The sequence below is a fragment of the Alligator mississippiensis genome, chromosome 11 (genome assembly GCF_030867095.1).
Source record: "Alligator mississippiensis isolate rAllMis1 chromosome 11, rAllMis1, whole genome shotgun sequence".
NCBI classification, from domain to species: Eukaryota; Metazoa; Chordata; order Crocodylia; family Alligatoridae; genus Alligator; species Alligator mississippiensis.
Genome location: NC_081834.1, coordinates 23232664 through 23249988, shown reverse-complemented (window position 1 = coordinate 23249988; position 17325 = coordinate 23232664). Strand labels below are relative to the sequence as shown.

Genomic DNA, 17325 nt, shown 5'->3' with positions numbered 1-17325 from the left:
ATTAGGGATAAACTCCACTGTATTGACCAGGTGATGGTGGGGCATCTCAGCACATGATTTCTCTCACAGATGTATTCCTGTGAAGTCTGGGATTCCACTCTGGGATTTTATTCTTGAACAAGACAGCATGACTTGGATGAATTGAAATGAATTTGATGGCATTGCTCTTGTGACTATATGCATGAATATATTACTCATTTGAATAAGAGTTGTATAAGTCCTTATATTGTTGACTTCATGTGAGACAGTAGGCATACATTTTCTTATGAGCTTTATCTTTCTATTTCTATCTAGAAATTATTGCCAAGTCACGTGTGTGTGTCTGCCTGCCTCTCTTTCTGTCTCTCTTATCCTTTCATTCTTATTTCTCATATGCCGCTTGTTCCATTTAAGCAAGTTTAAACAGATTTTGGACAGTGTTCAAAGCAGAAGAACAACTGAAAAGGAAGTAAATAACTGTTGAAATACTCATCTTTGTCCTGGAAGCATATATCACGTTGCCACATCTGCATGTTCTGAGCTCTTTGGAACTCCAGTGTTGATCTTTCTGAAAGTCAGCATTTCCCCACTGTTAACGCCCTGTTACCAGATTTCACAGCTTTTCTCTGGTAAAAAATAACTTTGCCAACTGTGACATAAAATGGCAAACATCTGACTTTGTTGATTGCAAATGCTGTACCTGTCCATGCAAGCAAGACTTCTAGGGAATAATGATTCAGGCTGAGGGTGGGGTGTTTATATACGTTTGGTCTTCTGGTATTCCTTACTTGCAGAGTATTTTAGTAAAATAAGTAATAAAAAAAAATAAAAAATAAAAAAAATTGTAAAGCTTAGTAACAATAGCAAGGCACTGTAGCTAACAAGTAGGCACAACTCCTCTCCTCTCCCTTTTATCTCTATATTGATTATGAAGCCTCAATTTTAATTGTAGGATTTGAAAAAAGAGTAGGTGTTGACTATGAAAATAGTACAGAAATTTCTGGTAACTAACAATTTACAAGACTTATTGTTTACAGATTCCAGTCATCAGTGTAATAATGTATGTAGAAGTTTTAATTTACGTTGTTACTTTTTATATGTATTTTTCCTTGTTCAGTGTAACAAGAGAATGCTGTATATGTAATACTCACTTGGATGTTCTGGTCCATTCTTATCTTGATGCAGAACAACAAGATATTGTTGAGGACAGCATTTTCAAAATTAAGTAAAATAATTTGGCTGCTATCTATTGGCTCCCTAGCAGAACTCTCCAAAGGAGCTTCAGTTGGAAATAACAGTTGGAAACAGCATTATACAATGAAAAAGATTATATAAAATGCAACATACTTGACAATTATAAGAGACACTGCCAAATCAGGCCATCCCTATCTATGTGCCAAAATAGTTTCATAGACTGGTCTGCAAAATTCAGCTGTAGCTCAAAAGGTCATACTTTTAGAGTATTTAATTGAAGGATCATAGCGGGCAAGTGTAGCAGTGGAGAGAAAGCAGTGGATTAGAAAAGCATACCATCATCATGCTCATTTGTGATGTAAAGAAAAGAATATGCAGGTGTACCCCTGTTTAGAGGGATCAAGTCATAGAACCTCATAGACTAAAGGGGGAGAGGGAGGAGGAACAGGAGGATTGTGGCATGGGAGTCCATGGTTCACTACTCTCTGTTTTTTCACAAATGTCACGTGTAACTTTAGGAAGTTGCATAGTTTCTCTGTACCTTCGTTTCCCATCTGAAAAACATAGATAATAACATTTCCCTGCCTTGTATGGCTTTCTGTTCTGAGAATAAAAACATTCAAATTATGAAGACTGCTGATGTTTTAATAATAGAGACCACCTAAATACATGATTTGGATGTACATATTTAGCAGGGAGTTCCCTACCACAAGTGTAAGGCTTCTGCTTACTCTCTTGTTCTTAAAGAACTTCACGCAGAAGCCTTTTACAAGCTGTAGGTGTCCTTACCTTCAATCCAAGCACATCTTCCTATGTAAGAACAAGAAACTAGCAGCACCCCTACAAAATATGGCAGAAGATTAATTAGGGCTTTCAACTCAGTAGAGGTAAGGAGGAAATATTCTCTGAAGGTATTACCATTTCAGACACCATCTTCAAAAACCTCTACAAAAATACGAGCTCTGCCCGCAAGGCAATGGATTTGGACTGCTTTCAATCTAAAAGGAGCAAGTTTCAAAGTTCTCTGGATCAGAAGTGTCTTCTAGTTACCCTCTCTCCTTTCATACTGAGGGGTCTTCACTGAACATCTCTGCTGATCTCTTGTGTGGTAATTCAGTAAAAAGGGAGTGCTGATTTTATGATCAGTCAGGTCCTGGGATTATATTTTTATAGGTATATATCAATATTAAATATTTCTCTCTCTTTAGCTCACCAGAAATGTACATGCTTTGCATGTATGAGGTCCAGGGCTTAATCCACAATCTCTCTCTCTCTCTCTCTCTCATATATATGTATGAAGTGATTTCACTTTATTTGTTTGCCTTGAACCTAAAGGACAGGCTGGAGTGACACAGCCTAAGGATCAGTCATGTAAAAAAAACCAGAAAAAAAACTTGTGCTTTACTGATTAGATTCAGAAGGATAAAGCTCTGTGCTTCTTTAGGTCTAATTGAAATAACCATTGATGAGAAGCTCTTTAATTCTTTGAGTGCTGATGCCTCAAAGGTCCAGGCTGTAGACAGACAGACAGACATACAGCAGATAGGAAGTTTGAAAAGGCCTGATAGAGTTTCTATCTGTCTTTCTCAACTGTCAAAATCCTTGAGAGAGCTTGTTTTGGAAATGATGGATGTAGTGCTGGAAATAACATACCTTTCAACGTTAAAATCTAGTGGATTCAGGAGGTGGATCCAAGTGGAATCGCAATGTACAGGAATGAAATAAGGCTGTAAAGAAAGAATTGTACAATTATAATTTGATCTTTGCTATTTGAGCTCCCCATCTCCCTTAGTTTCTCCATGTGCAGGTCGTCAGTGACTATCTTGTATGGTGATTAGTGAAGATTAATTAGTTAATAGTGGTACCTCTCTCTCTCTCGGACCATACTTCCAATGACTTGCACCAAAATGTACGTGCTGCTTGAGCTTTATGTGGAAATGGCTTGTCACAGTTCCAGATACTTATTTGTATTCACAATTATTACATATTTGGCAAAATCAAGATGATTGTTTACAGTTTCTTGTGCAAGAGCCCCAAGGCAGTGGTTAAACTGTAAATATGTGTTTTACTGGCATGGTGACCCTTTGCATTGGGCATTGGTATAAGTATTTTGCATTTAGAATCTGTGGGATTCTGAAACTTTGTTTTTTACTATCCACTCAATAAAAATCAAGAAGTAGTGTATGCTCAGCACAAAACCTCAAAGGCCTGACAGCAAATCTGGTTCTTCAGTTAGATGTGATATCTTTTATTAGACCATTTTTTCCAACTATTCCATTGGTCTAATAAAAGATATCACATCTAAGCAGCGAACATTTCCTACCTATGTCCTTAGACCAACATGGCTACAACCAAAAACACTGACAGCAAATCTTGCATCTGAATTGAAGTAGAGATGACCACCTGCGGCACCTGTGCCACAAGCAGCATGATCAGCCTCTGTGAGGTGGCATGTGACAGACTGGGCAGAGAGCAAAGAAGCAGAGCAGCAGATTGGGCAGGGAGAAAAGAAATAAAGCAGTAGAGGGGCCAGGGAAGGGGATTGGAGAAGCACTTGGTATGGGTATGGAGCTAACTTGTGGCATGTATGCCAAAAAGGTTGGCTTCCATTGATTTAAAGCTTTGCTGCCAGCAGTGCTAGAAAGTGTTGTAGGTATGCCATTATGCACATTTGTGTAAGAAGGAGGTTGTCTGTAATTCTGGACCCACTTCTTTTCCCAGTCTAGAGTACTTCCAAAAACTCTGTCCTTCAATGTAAAATAGCACAGTCTCCCTATCACACACTGGACTGCAGTAATCTGTTGTGTAGTTTCACAGAATGATTCGGGTCTGTTTGAACCAATTTAGGTGACTGCAACTTTGGAAGAGGTTTGTACAAACTTCAACCTTGGACCTTCATTTTACACTTCATGCCCAAGTTGAGAAGCATCAGGTTTGACACAGAGTTTTTAAAAAATGTATTCTTATTTATGTGTACCTCTTCATCTGATTCAGCAGCATACAAAAATTTGTTGGAATATTATGCTGGCAGAGTTCATTGAGATGATAACTAAGCTGTACCCCAGAATAACTGTTTCCATAGCTTTGAAAATCTTAACCCCCCCCATTCATACTAAAAATGTTCGGCACTAATCTAACTCTTTTCCTACTCAGGTCAATGTGAGTAGTTTCAGTGGTGTTAGAGTTCAATCAATGTTGATCGCTTCAGAAAATCTTAGCCTTCAATTTCAGTGAAATAGAGAATTGTAGAAGTAGTAGACTGTATTAAGATCTTGTGTATAAGACAAAAAAAAATTAGGTCATTCATTCCGTATCTCCACAAAAGTAGGCATGTGTTTTCAAGCCATTTCTAATTTCCATTTGTATTTTACAAAAACATATTCTCCATATATTACATCCCAAGCAAGACTTGGTCCTTTTTTTCTCCTGGAGTTGGGCTTATCCTAGCCAAAAGCATTGTCATCCCATTTTCTTCTTACTTAAATGCAAAGTGAAATCTTGGAAGTTTTGGTATTTTTTCCTACCCTCCTCTGGCAAAAATCTGGAGGACAATGAAACAAGGATCTCTTGTTAGAGGCTAGTCACTCCAGTGTTTTAATGCAAAACAATGGACTTATGTACTTTTAAAGACGAGAGATGTTCTGAGCAACATTGAGTTCTGGTAGGACAGTGCAAGGAGGCTCTGAATACGCATAATGAGAGACACTTTTGTTTCTCATGATTTCCATCACTTTCACAAGCAGGAGCGTTTGCTGCAACATAAACAGCAACAACTTTCCATTTCATATAGAACCTCTTTGTGCCAAGTCTGCTCCAGTCATATTCTACTCTGAATGTCTTGTAGTTAGGGAAGAAGATTGAGCCCAGACAGCCTTCTTTTATCTGTGCTAGATGTGGGATGCACAATTAATAGATTAAGACTTTTTTGTTATGATGGTTCATTCCTGGCACTTGAGATGTGGTTTGTCAGCATTTCTATTATAAATACATACATCAAGGATTTATAATGTTATAAACTCAAACATTACAGTTTTGCAAACAACTGAACAGATACATAACATAGGTAGACAATTGCAGTATTAAGACTTGGCATGTGGACATCTAATCCAAATCCTGAGTAGTGACACTACTTTAAAAGTTTCTTAATGCAATAATTTCAGTGAGTCTTTCTCTGGGTGATAAGGAGCAAAAGTCCTTTACTAGAATGCAGGGTAGAGTATATTCCTCAACAGTATGATTCCCCCTGGATTGCTCTGCCACTCATCCCTAGCCTACTCCTGGAGGGATTTCCTTTTGAATAGGAGCCAGTAAGCTGTGGCCTGCAGGCTGGATTCTGCCCTGAGAGCCATTTGATCCAGCCTGGAGATGTGGGACTTCAGCAGCATTCAGTGGTTGGGGGCTGTGACAGGAGTCACTTTCACCTGCCACCACAGGAAGGAGATCCAGCTATGGCACTACCTGTATTGTTGAAGGAAAAGCACAGGTAGTAGGTACTTTTCCTGGCTGCCATGCAGCCAGCAACTGCTTTCCCACCCACCTCTGACCCAAACTGGGTCACACTAGCCTGCAACCTAAAGACATTGCTGACCACTGCTCTGGAGATGGTAAAGGGGTAGAAGCTGTTCAGTCTGTGGTTTCTCTGTTGCGACTTCTGCCACATATCTCACAGTCCTGATGGCAGTGTGGTTTGTGGTGATGGGTTGTTTTGTTTTTATGTGGCTCCTGTCCTTCAGGAACTAGACTAAAATTTAATATGCTACTTAATTTTCACATGAGTAATGACTTCTGATAAATATGGGCCTTATTTGAAAGCAAATTGTTGATGCAGCTATAAAAGGCTTGTAATCCAGTTGTAAATTTATCATCTGGGTCATACAGCTTCTTAGACTGCACCATGAAAAAATATTCTAAGAGCAGTAAAAATTTATTCTTTCTGTGTGACAGAGTACAGGAGGAAGAAATGTGACAAATTTCTTACTAATAGATTTTTTTTTTCTACTTTTGGCCCACTCTTGACAAAAAGTTGAGGCTGCCTACATAAGAAAGAACCGGCTCATTGCTGGTCATACAAGTTAAACAAAAAAACCCCGAACAAACAAACAAAAAAAGATAACACTGGGCTTCTTTCAGAGCCACTACAGACTTATTTCTATTTCCCTTTTTCATCTCCAGCAACTAGCTTTATTCACACAATCGCCTGATATGCACAAAATAGTCTTACTCTCCTCTGTCTTTTGATACTCCTAGAGTAAATCTCAGTAATGAAGAAATGAAGAAGGAGCTGGACTCTTTTCCCCTCTTTCTCTTGATGCAGATTCCTGATCTTTGCTGCAGGGAGTCCCACACAGCCTTCCTTATTCAGACTGGAGTGTGCACTAGACTTTTTTGGCTGCCAAAAGAGCTGGCTTTGATTTCTGTGCTGAAAACATTTTTGAAGACCAGCAACTCCAGCCATGAGAGTGGCCCTTCTTTTCATAAGATATAAACGGATGCAGTATTGCACACAGTGTGGCTACATTAATGGTTACTGAACTTCGTGCTGAATGATTTTGTTGTGATTTTTTTCCTTCTGAACCAGTCATCTTTAACATTTGACAGTGCACAACTGTGGCTGTTTTCATTCACACACAGTATACTGATGAACCAGAAGCTGAGAACGCACAGGCTAAATACAGATAGTCAAAAAGCCTGAGGCTGAATCAGTTCAGTCTTTGCAGGTTAGTCTAAACTGCAGAGATTAAACTGAGAAACAACTGGATAGACATTTGCTCTTAATTGAGGAAATGCAGCCACTTACCTACAGTTGCTCAAGCCAGAAGCTGGGGAGCTCTAGAGCAGGGCTCTCTGGCATAGCATGGGCTGTGTGTTTGCTGCTTCTTCCTGCTGACCCCAAGGTCTCTAGGATTTGCAGTCCAGAATCACAGTAGCAGGACTCTGAAAGGTTGCTCATTACTTCCTCTTCCTGCTTCCAGGTGCCTCTGGGATTTGTAGTCCACAGCTGCCACCAGCAGTAAGTTTTTAGCAGGGCAGGGCATCTCTGTACTTAAGGAAAGGGAAGTTTAGCCCCCATCTCTGGCCCCAGACCCCAGCTGGGGTTTGCCTGGGAAGGGGCAGCCCCTGCCTCTTTCTCCCCCCCACCCCCCCCACCCAACCCTTCTGTGCTGGAGCAAACAGCACAGCACAGAGCAGAAAAGCATGCTGGGATTCTGAAGAACTGTGATTTAACTTGAACCAGGGAGTCTGGGACAGAAGTTTCATAAACCAGTTTGACCCAAATCAGTTAAGTCTGATACTGCTGTACATTCAACCAGGCTTATCTTAAACTAGTTTCAACCATTTTGGATAGGGAAAGAAGTTACACATAAACCATTTTTAAGTGATCAGAAACTGGCTTAACCCTGTAACAGAAGAGAAGCTCAGTGCACATAAGCCAGTTTCAAAATGGCTGAAACTGGTTTAAGATACTCCTTGTTGAATGTAGTATCAGACTTAACTAATTTGGGTCAAACTGGTTTATGAAACTTCTGTCCCAGACTCCTTCCTAGTTCAGTCAGAGTCCTCCAGCATCCCAGAACGTTTTGCAGCCTTGGACTGCACTAGGCTGTGCTGTCTGCTCCAGAGAGAAGGGTTGACCCTGCCCTTCTGCTCCCTAGCTGGTGTAGTGAGGGCTGGCTGTGCGGAGGGGTGGGGGGAAGCATGCCTGGCTGGGGATGCAGCCCAGTCTGCAGGGGGGGACTGCCCCCCCCTTCCGGCAAACCCTGGCCGGGGTCTGGGGCCAGGGAGGAGGGTTAAACACCTGTTCCCCCACTCAAACTTAGTGTTGTCTGCAACTGTGGACTACAAATCCCAGAGGCACCCGGAAGCAGGAAGAGGAAGTGATAAGCAACTGTGCAAAATCCTGCTGCTGTGATTGTAGACTGCAAATCCCAGAAACCTCAGGTGCAGCAAGAAGCAGCAGCAAACACACACAGCCCATGCTGGCTACATGCCAGAGAGTTGTGCTTTAGCACTCCCTGGCTTCTGGCAGGAGCAACTGCAACTGCAGGCATCTGGCTGCATTTCCTGAATCAAAGGTAAAATATCTGTTCAATTCTGTTTCAGTTTAATCTCTGCAGTTTAGACTAACCTGCAAAGACTGAATCCATTCAGCCACAGGCTTTTTGACTGTCTGTACTTAGCCTTTGAAACTGGTTTACGTGCACTGAACTTCTGTTCTGTTACAGGTTTAAACCAGTTTCTGATGGCTTAAACCAGTTTGTGTAACTTCTTGTGACAGAGGGCCATCTCGAGGCCAATCACAATGTTGGCCCACCTGCCTGTCTTAGGGCAGTCCTCCCACCTGCCTCTTCTGCCACACCTTTGATAGAAGCAATTAGGAGTTAACAAGGTGGGAGGTAGCCCTTTTTAATGCCTGATGCCAAGGGTGTAATACACGGCTCTAGCCTCCCCTTTACCGTGCCCCATGCCTTGTAGATGGCATCCAAAGAGATCACTATCCACTATTACTCTCTCAGCTCTATTGCTGAGCCACACTCAGCCTCTGGCCCAAACATGGTCTCAGGCATCCAAAGGCTTACTTGGCCACAGTATCCCCTCACTGGGGCCTCCACTCATGTCCCTGCACTAGGGCCTCAGCTCTGGCAACTCTGGTCAATACATGTGCAGTCCTTCAGGCCCCATAAGGCCCTACTCTACATGGCTGCTGGCCGCTACTCTGCCCCCCTCGCTGGGGCTATGGGTCCTTACACCCTGTGGGCCTCAGGTGTCCACAGATGTGCCTGGACCCCATTCTTGGCCTACAACCCACTCAGGCCCTGGGTGTCTGTAGACATACCTGGACCCTTCTCCAGGCCCCACACAATGAGCCTGGGTCCTGCCTCAGGACTCACTCAGTGGGCCTGGGCCCCTGTGCTTTTCTGTCAGGGTGTGCTTCCCTATCCTTTCCCCTCCACAGGGGGAAAGGCAGCAGGGCTGAGGCTTTCTGGCACCCCAGACTCACCCTTCACTGGGGAGGCACAGATGTGGCATTCCTAGAAGCTGCCCTGCCACAAGCAGCCCCACCACACCATCCAGACTCAGCAGGGTGTAGTTTTAAGTCATTCCCCAGGACCAGGAACCTCCTCCGTCCCCATAGTTCCTGTCCTTTACCTCCAGGTGTTCTGAGAGCAGGTTTTGATTGATATAATTAATTGATGTTTATTAGGCTAGTAAACTATATTTATATTCCTTCATTCCATTTCTTCAGTATGGCGTCCACTGATGACTTTGGCAGACTGGGCAGGCTGGATATAGTCTGTCTGAACACGTACATACCTGGACATTCATTTATAAATACTGCACAGGAAATGTATCATGTCCTGAGAATTCAGTTTGGGGCTTTGGAGTAAATGACTTGTGAGTTCTAATGCCAGCTCTGTGAGTGATTCTCTGTACATCCTTCATCACATATTTGGTCTTTTCTTTCTCAGTCTTCTGGTATTTGTAATAGAGATAATAGTTACTTACCGTGAAAGGTATACGCTTTAGTTTCTCCATTGCTTTGGAAATATAAAACATTGTATAAGCTCCATATATTGTGTATATTTTTTAATGTTTTAAAAGTTTTACATCTTTTTAGCAAGTGAAATTGTCTGATGGTCAATTTGCAAAGCTCCAGAAACCAGGGGGTGGGCAGTGCCAACTTGAGGAGGAGAAAAACTGTTTTAGTAGCAAATGGACCATTTTAACAAAAATGAGAACGAATTGCAAAGGGACCCCTGGTTCCAGAGCTGCTATTAAATAATCAAGTAAGACCTTTCAGTTAACAAATTCAAAGAAAGCCTTATAAGAAGCCTTGTCTACTGTTTACATCAAAAGAGTGGGTATTAGAACACCTGTTTTCTGTTTCTGATTCTGTCACTGATTTTCATGTCTGTAAAATGAAAATACCAATAATTACTAGTAATTTAGTAAAACGCTGTGAGATTCAGGCATGAAAAAGCTACATAGGTACAAATTATTATTGAAATAACAGGATGAAATCCCAATTAATATGCTATAGGGTCAAGTTCTTTGAAGGCAATGTAATGACAGGGCAGACTGTAATAGCAGTGCCAGTTCTAAATTACTATACTGGCCATACACAGATAGTCAATTAGCCCTCCAAAAAGACTAGATTACTAATTTTTTTTTTTTTTACCTTATGCATGTATAATATATATACCATTACCACCTGTGATGAGGGTTGTTGCTAGGTTGGATGCACAAGAAGAAGTATTTCTTAGAGAACAGCTGCTAATTAACGTGTCTTTGTGTTTCAGAGATGAACGGAATCAGTCAATCATTGTAAGTGGAGAATCTGGAGCAGGAAAGACCGTCTCTGCTAAGTATGCCATGAGATATTTTGCCACTGTAAGTGGTTCTGCGAGCGACGCTAATGTTGAGGAGAAAGTACTAGCTTCCAACCCCATCATGGAGGTAAGAGATGTTACCCAGTCTTTACACATTGGGGTCATTATTCTGTGAACTAACTCAGATATTCAACAAACAGAAATTTTTTTTTCCAGAGGCAGCCAAACTGGACTGAAGATAAGGTTTATGAAGATTAGCATAATGTCATTTATTCTGGAATTTGTATTTTCCAGAGAGTTTTCTAAGTTATCTTCCTGCAGTATTCATTAGTAAGAGAAGAGTAAAGAGAAGAGACTATGTGAAAAATTAAGTAAATTAAAAAAAAAATCAATTCATTTATAAGCAGCAGAGCAATTCTAAGGAAAAACTGCTTAAAATCTATTAAGACTCATAAGAGTGGTTATCCAATGAATAAGTAATAGAATGGGTATACTTGTAAAAATCTACAGAAGGCTAAAACGTCTGTTTTTATTTGTAGAAATTTGAATGACACACTAGAAAGGTAACAAATTATAGTTTCAGGGGAATCATTAGTGTGTATATGAAATGTTCAGTTTTATGGGCTGTATCTTACTGGGAAGACCAAAGTAAAAATATGCTTAAAGTATAAGAAGTTGATTCTTGCAACCAAGTAATATATTAAGAAAAAACCAAGAAAATTCTTTCTGCAGTAATTAATTTCACGATAACTTTCCAGTTTCCTGGACAATCTGAAGCATCGCACTATTAACTTGCTAGGTTACATTTGAATGCCATCTTCTTTTGGGCTAGAGGTAAGACTGTTGCCAATACATTTTAAGAAAAATGAGTAATTTCCCTATTGCTGCAGAATCATTTTTTTGCACACAAATGAAGAGGACACTTGGAAATCTGGATGTCATCCTTTCCTTTCTCATATCCTTGTGCCAGGGTATTTAGCAGAATTCACAGATTCATTTGAATCTGACATGGCCACACTGTGAGTGCTTTGGCTATGGCTTCAAACTCTCAACCTCTGGGCTTCCAGTGTCCATGCCACTGGAGCAGGGTTATCCAGATCTCAAAGAATCATAGAAAATTAGAGTTTAAAGGGATCTGAGTAGGTCGTCTAGTCCAACCCCATGCTCAAAACAGGACTGTCCCCAGCTATATCATCCCAGCCAGGCTTTTGTCTAGCCAGGTCTTAAAAACCTCCAAGCAAGGAGATTCCACAACCTGTCTGGGTAATCTGTTCCAATGCTTCATTACTCTCCTTGTGCAAGAGTTTTTCCTGATATCGAACCTAAACTTCCCTTGCTGCAACTTGAGACCATTGCTTCTTGTTCTATCATCCACCTCCACTGAGAACAGTTTTTAGCTCACCGGTTCCCAATCTCTGTTATGGGTACCACCAGCGGTACACAGACAACCTATCAGTGGTATGCATTAACAGATTTATTATAATTACTTTATATGACAAAAATTTGCTGGTGATACTTAAGGTTGTGTTGTTTTAAATTGGTTGTGAGCAATCTGTCAGAGTTTGGGAACCGCTGCTCCATCCTCTTTGTAACCACGCTTCATGTAGTTGAAGATTGCTGTTAAATCACCCCTCAGTCTCTAGACTAAATAAGCCCAGTTCCCTCACTCTCTCCTCATAAGTCATATGCCCCAGACAACCTAACCATTTTCTCTGCCCTCAACGGTACTCTCCCCAATTCGTCAACATCCTTTCTGTAGTGGGGGGGGCCAAAACTGAACACAGTACCCCAGATGTGGCCTCACCAATGCCAAACAGAGGGACAGAATCCCTTGATGAGCTGGCAACACTCCTACTAATGTAGCCCAGGAGGCTGTTAGCCTTCTTGGCAACAAGGGCACACTGTTGGCTCGTATCCAGCTCATTGTCCACTGTAACCCCCAGGACCTTTTTTGCAGGGCTGCTTAGCTAGTCAGTTCCCAGCCTATATTGTTATATGGGATTGTTCCATCCTAAGTGCAGGACTTTGCATTTGTCTGTATTGAACCTCGTGAGATTTCTTTTGGTCCAATCCTCCAATATATCGAAGTCTCTGAATACTAACCCTACCCTCCAGTGTATCTACTCTTCCCGCTCAGCTTGGTGTCATCTGCAAACTTGCTGAAGGTACACTTCTCCATCTTTCAGGTCATTGATGAAGATATTGAACAAAACCAGTCCCAGGACTGATCCCTGGGGTACTCCACTTGATGCTGGCTGCCAACTACACATTGAGCCATTGACTAGTACCCTCTGAGCCCAACGATCCATTCTGTTTTCCATCCACCTTACAGTCCACTCATGCTATACTTATACTTCCTTAGCTTGCTTGCAGGAATGTTGTCAGAGACTGTATCAAAAGCCTTGCTAAAGTCAAGGTATATCATGTCCACTGCTCTCCCTGCATCCAGAGAGCCAGTCATCTCATCATAAAAGGCAATCAGGTTAGTCAGGCATGACTTGCCCTTGGTGAATCCATGGTGACCATACCTAATCACCTTCTCCTCCAAGTGCTTAGAAATGAATTCCTTGAGGACCTACTCCATGATTTTTCCAGGGACTGAAGTGAGGTGCACTAGTCTGTAGTTCCCTGGATATATCCTCCTTTTTCCCTTTTTTTAAAGATGAGCACTATATTTGTTCTTTTCCAGTCATCTGAGACTTTTCCCTACTGCCACAAGCTTTCAAAAATAACGGCCAGAGGCTCTGCAATCACATCTCATGACTCAGTGAAAACAGTTTTTATTTATCATTCTCGTATTTATGACCATTTAGCTATTTCTCACTTACCAGCATTTCCTACAGCTTCAAACTGTAGCGAGATGTTGGTTGGTTAAGGAACTGTAATGAGCCTTGGTTCACAGTGGAAAAACTGTATTGGGAGATTTCTTTAAGAGAAATGGCTCTCTGCTGAAAAAAAAATTATTTGACCTAAGAAACAAGTTCACTGCTTTATGATCTGGTTGATATTGAGGTTCTGTGTACAGCAGAGGTACTGGTGGGTATTAACAGGAGGTAAGAGAGGCAGCATCTTTTCAAGGTAATATGATGCATCACAGGCATGCATTTTAAAGATGCAGAATTTCATAAAATTCACTAACTTGGTTGCAAATGCTGCCAGGTTTTACTTTCCAGTATTTTTAAACTCTGTTTTATTCCTTCTTTCCTCCTTGCTCAAGCACTTCTTGACACCCAAAAAGCACAGATGACGCTATAACTGCCCTAGCACAACTGTGACACATGTGGTTTTGATGTATTCTCTCATAAGGTAATTCTGCCTGGTTTGCAGTGCTGTGTGGCATTTCAAAACAAGGTTGTGTGGTGTAATACCCTCAGAGATAAATACTGCATATTATTCCAAAAGATGGCTGTTCCTATAATGGCTCCCTTAAAGAACAGATTCACTCTTGGAGTTTTTAAATCAGCTGTACCTGAGTCACTCACTAAGAAAGATGTTGAGATGCATTTTTAAATAAAATGGCAAGGAATTAGGCCAAGCTTAATCGTCATGGGGGATGAAAATTATTTTAGCCATCTTCATGCCTCTGATGCATGTTTGCTCACGCCATATTGATAACTTTACCTCAAAGGGTCAAGCTACAGGCAGACCCAATCCAGGGCCAGCCCGGTATAGTTTGAATAGCTCTCCCGTGTTTGGGGGCCCTGGGAGCCACAGCTGCCACAGGAAAAAAAAAAAAGAAAAGGTTTCTAGAGGGGCTGCACTTGTTGGTAGCCTAGCAGTAGAAGTATGTTTGGAGAGCAGGCAAAGGGCCAGGTGGAAATCAAATACCTCATCTCACTGCAAGAACGGCAGTGAGCGATAAAAACCTAATGATTTATTTGAAATGACTAGTCCACCCATCTTTTGCTACTGCCCTCCACTGTCTACGAACCACTCAGGGGACTAACAAGTGGTAGCAGTGCTGAGAGACCTTCTGTGGTATTTACAGAAGGTACAAGCATTCTGTATTAAATGCTTTATTTTTTGCCCGGTTTATATGATAAGTTGGTTAATTGATCTCCACAGGTTCATGGCAGCTGTTTAGTTGAAGTCCAACTCCTAAACCAAAATGTTCTGTGAAAAAAATACGGTAAAGAAAAAAAAATGGCCACTAATGATGTGCTTTAATTTCCAAAACAAAGAAGTTTTAAAATGAATGAGGACTAGAAATGTGACTATCTTTAATTGAGACATCTAAAAATAAAAATTATAGTGGTTTATTTTCCCTTTGGTAACACGAAGGGACAGAGAGCCTTCTTGAACCAGTGCAGACATAAAATTTGAACAAGTTTTGAAATGGTTATAATTGGGTGGAGGTTCTCCTTGATTTCAAGCATCTGCTGAGGTTTTTTTTTTATCAACCATTCCATAGCTGAAAATATTTATGAAGAAATCTGAAGTTGTGCTTTAGTATGTCGTAGAGCAGCAAAAATACCATTTTGAACTCTGCAGTTGCAGAATCAGCAGGAGTCCATATTAATTTGTGTAAACTAGGAAGAATATAATTTATGATTTTATGGTTAATTTGGAGCAGGAAAGAAAAGCTACATGAAAAAAAGTGTCAGGAACAGAACACCATTTTATTTTTCAAACTTCAAAATGGACTTACTAACCAATGGAGCTTTGGCAGCTGCAACAATTCATGCCGAAATGCTTCTGACGCACTTTTTTTATTTTATTTACCAAGTACTTCCTAATGCCAGAGGATTAATTAAGTACTGAATGTTGCTACTGACTTTTAAAATGCTTATTATTTTGTAATCAATAGCTTCTGTGAGTAAGTAACTATTGATGTCTTACAAGGTATATTTTATCCTCTGACACACTTCTGAAGGAATGATTGTCATGTCCTCTGTTTCTAGTACTCATTACTTACCTTATTAGTACACCATAATGTTTACAGTGCCAGTGGCTTCTTAAAAACTTAATTTGCAGAATATTTTAAATTGCAAATTTTATGCATCTAAACCTTGAGGCTTCAGCATACCTGAGAAGGAATTAATTTCTCAGGAATAAGTCAGTACAGCAATTGTTGTGGGGTTTTTTTGTTAAAACATACTGTCACACAGCTATTCACAATGCAGCAGTGCATGTTTAAAAGCAATGGGTGCCTGTACACAAGTGTGGAGTGCGTTGGAACAGACTCATTAATCGAGCCTGCTTGAGCATGGTAATTAAAATTCTAGGCCTCCCCCCACCATTTTGAAGTGTGGGGGCATGAATACACAAGACGCTGTAGCATTTTAGTTAGAGCGGCTCTTGGAGCTGCTCTAATTAAAGTGCATGCCGACTACCCCTGCCCCCAGAGCACGTGTAAAAAGTGCCCAGTGGTTTTAACTATTTGGAGGCCTATGTGGCATTCAGAACTAAATTGTTAGAAATGCAGAAGTACACAATCTACTCGTGTAATCTTTGCCTCTATTTATACATGCTACTGCTGCAGCTTCATTCCCCTTTGTAAGGCTCTGGCTCCTATGTACTATTCAGTACCCCTGCCAGTGCTCAGCAAGTACTGGTCTTTGCTTGCACAGCTGAAAAATTTGAATATATGGATATTTAATAATTGTCATTTGGTCAGCATTATCTTTCTCCTGTTTTTATTTCAGTACAGAGTGTCTACAGAGTAGCTACATGAACCAGAAAAGTAGGCCATACCCCCAGCTTTACATTCCATAGTTCTGATGTACTTTAGTATGGATCTATACTTGACACAATTGGCTATTTTATATATTAGATGCTGTAGAATGTGATAGAAAAGCAATCTGCTTTATCAGAACTAAATAACTTTATGCTCTTCCTATGTAGCCTTTTTAGGTATCCTTAGTAATTCCTAGATGTCAACTGCTGAATAATGAGTATTGTACTAGCTTCTTGCAGGAAAGAAAGTGCTTTGTTCCATGTCCCTGCATTATGCATTGTGTATCTATAACTCAAATTGTGCGTCTCAACAGTTCTATTGAATTTTTCTCTAGTTTTTATATCAGTGAAGATTGTTACTTATAAATAAGTAAGGTGGTAATAACAAGTCAGAGATGAAATCAAACTACTCTAGGCCCAGAAGCACCAATTAACCAATTAATGTATTCTTTACTTTAGAGTTGCATTCACAAAACTGCCATCCATGACCACAGTGTCTATCCTTTTCCTCCATTTTCTTTTGATAAGCTTGTGGTATGGTATAAGAACTTCAGAGGGGCATCACAGATCCAAGCTACATTTCTTCCTGGCCTGTTCCTGTACAAGTAATAGGTAGCCAGCAGCAAATGACTTTCTGCCTTGCCACCAGATCTTAACTCCATCTCCACTGGATGGGACACATCTCTGACTACTGGTTTCAGTTCCTAAACAGCATACCTTAAACTCTCTCCTAGTTAAAAACATTTTTTAAAAATCAGGCGATTTTCATAGAAAATTAGGGTTGGAAGGGACCTGAGGAGGTCATCTAGTCCCAACCCCCTGCTTAAAGCAGGACCATCCCCAATGAGATCATCCCAGCCAAAGCTTTATCTAGCTGGGCCTTAAAAACCTCCAAGGGTGGAGATTCTACCACCTCTCTAAGTAACCTGTTCCAGTGCTTTACTACCCTCCTAGTGAGAAAATTCTTCCCAATATCTAACCTTGCTGCAACTTGAGACCATTGCTCCTTACTCTGTCATCTGCTGCCACTGAGAACACTAGCTCCATCTTCTTTGGAGCCCCCCCCCTCCCCCCCCCCCCCTTTCAGGTAGTTGAAAGCTGTTATTAGATCCCCTCTCAGCCTTCTTTTCTCTAGACTAAACAGACC

At 40.9% G+C, this 17325-nt stretch overlaps 1 protein-coding gene across 4 annotated transcripts in view; it reads left to right on the top strand.

The window, feature by feature from the left end:
• MYO5A (myosin VA) overlaps positions 1-17325 on the top strand; it is a 195308-nt gene that overhangs the window by 90434 nt on the left and 87549 nt on the right. For all 4 annotated transcript variants that reach the window (XM_059714677.1, XM_059714679.1, XM_059714680.1 and 1 more), the window contains exon 5: positions 10473-10629. In XM_059714677.1, the coding sequence (XP_059570660.1) occupies positions 10473-10629 (157 nt within the window). The remainder of the gene's footprint in view (positions 1-10472; positions 10630-17325) is intronic.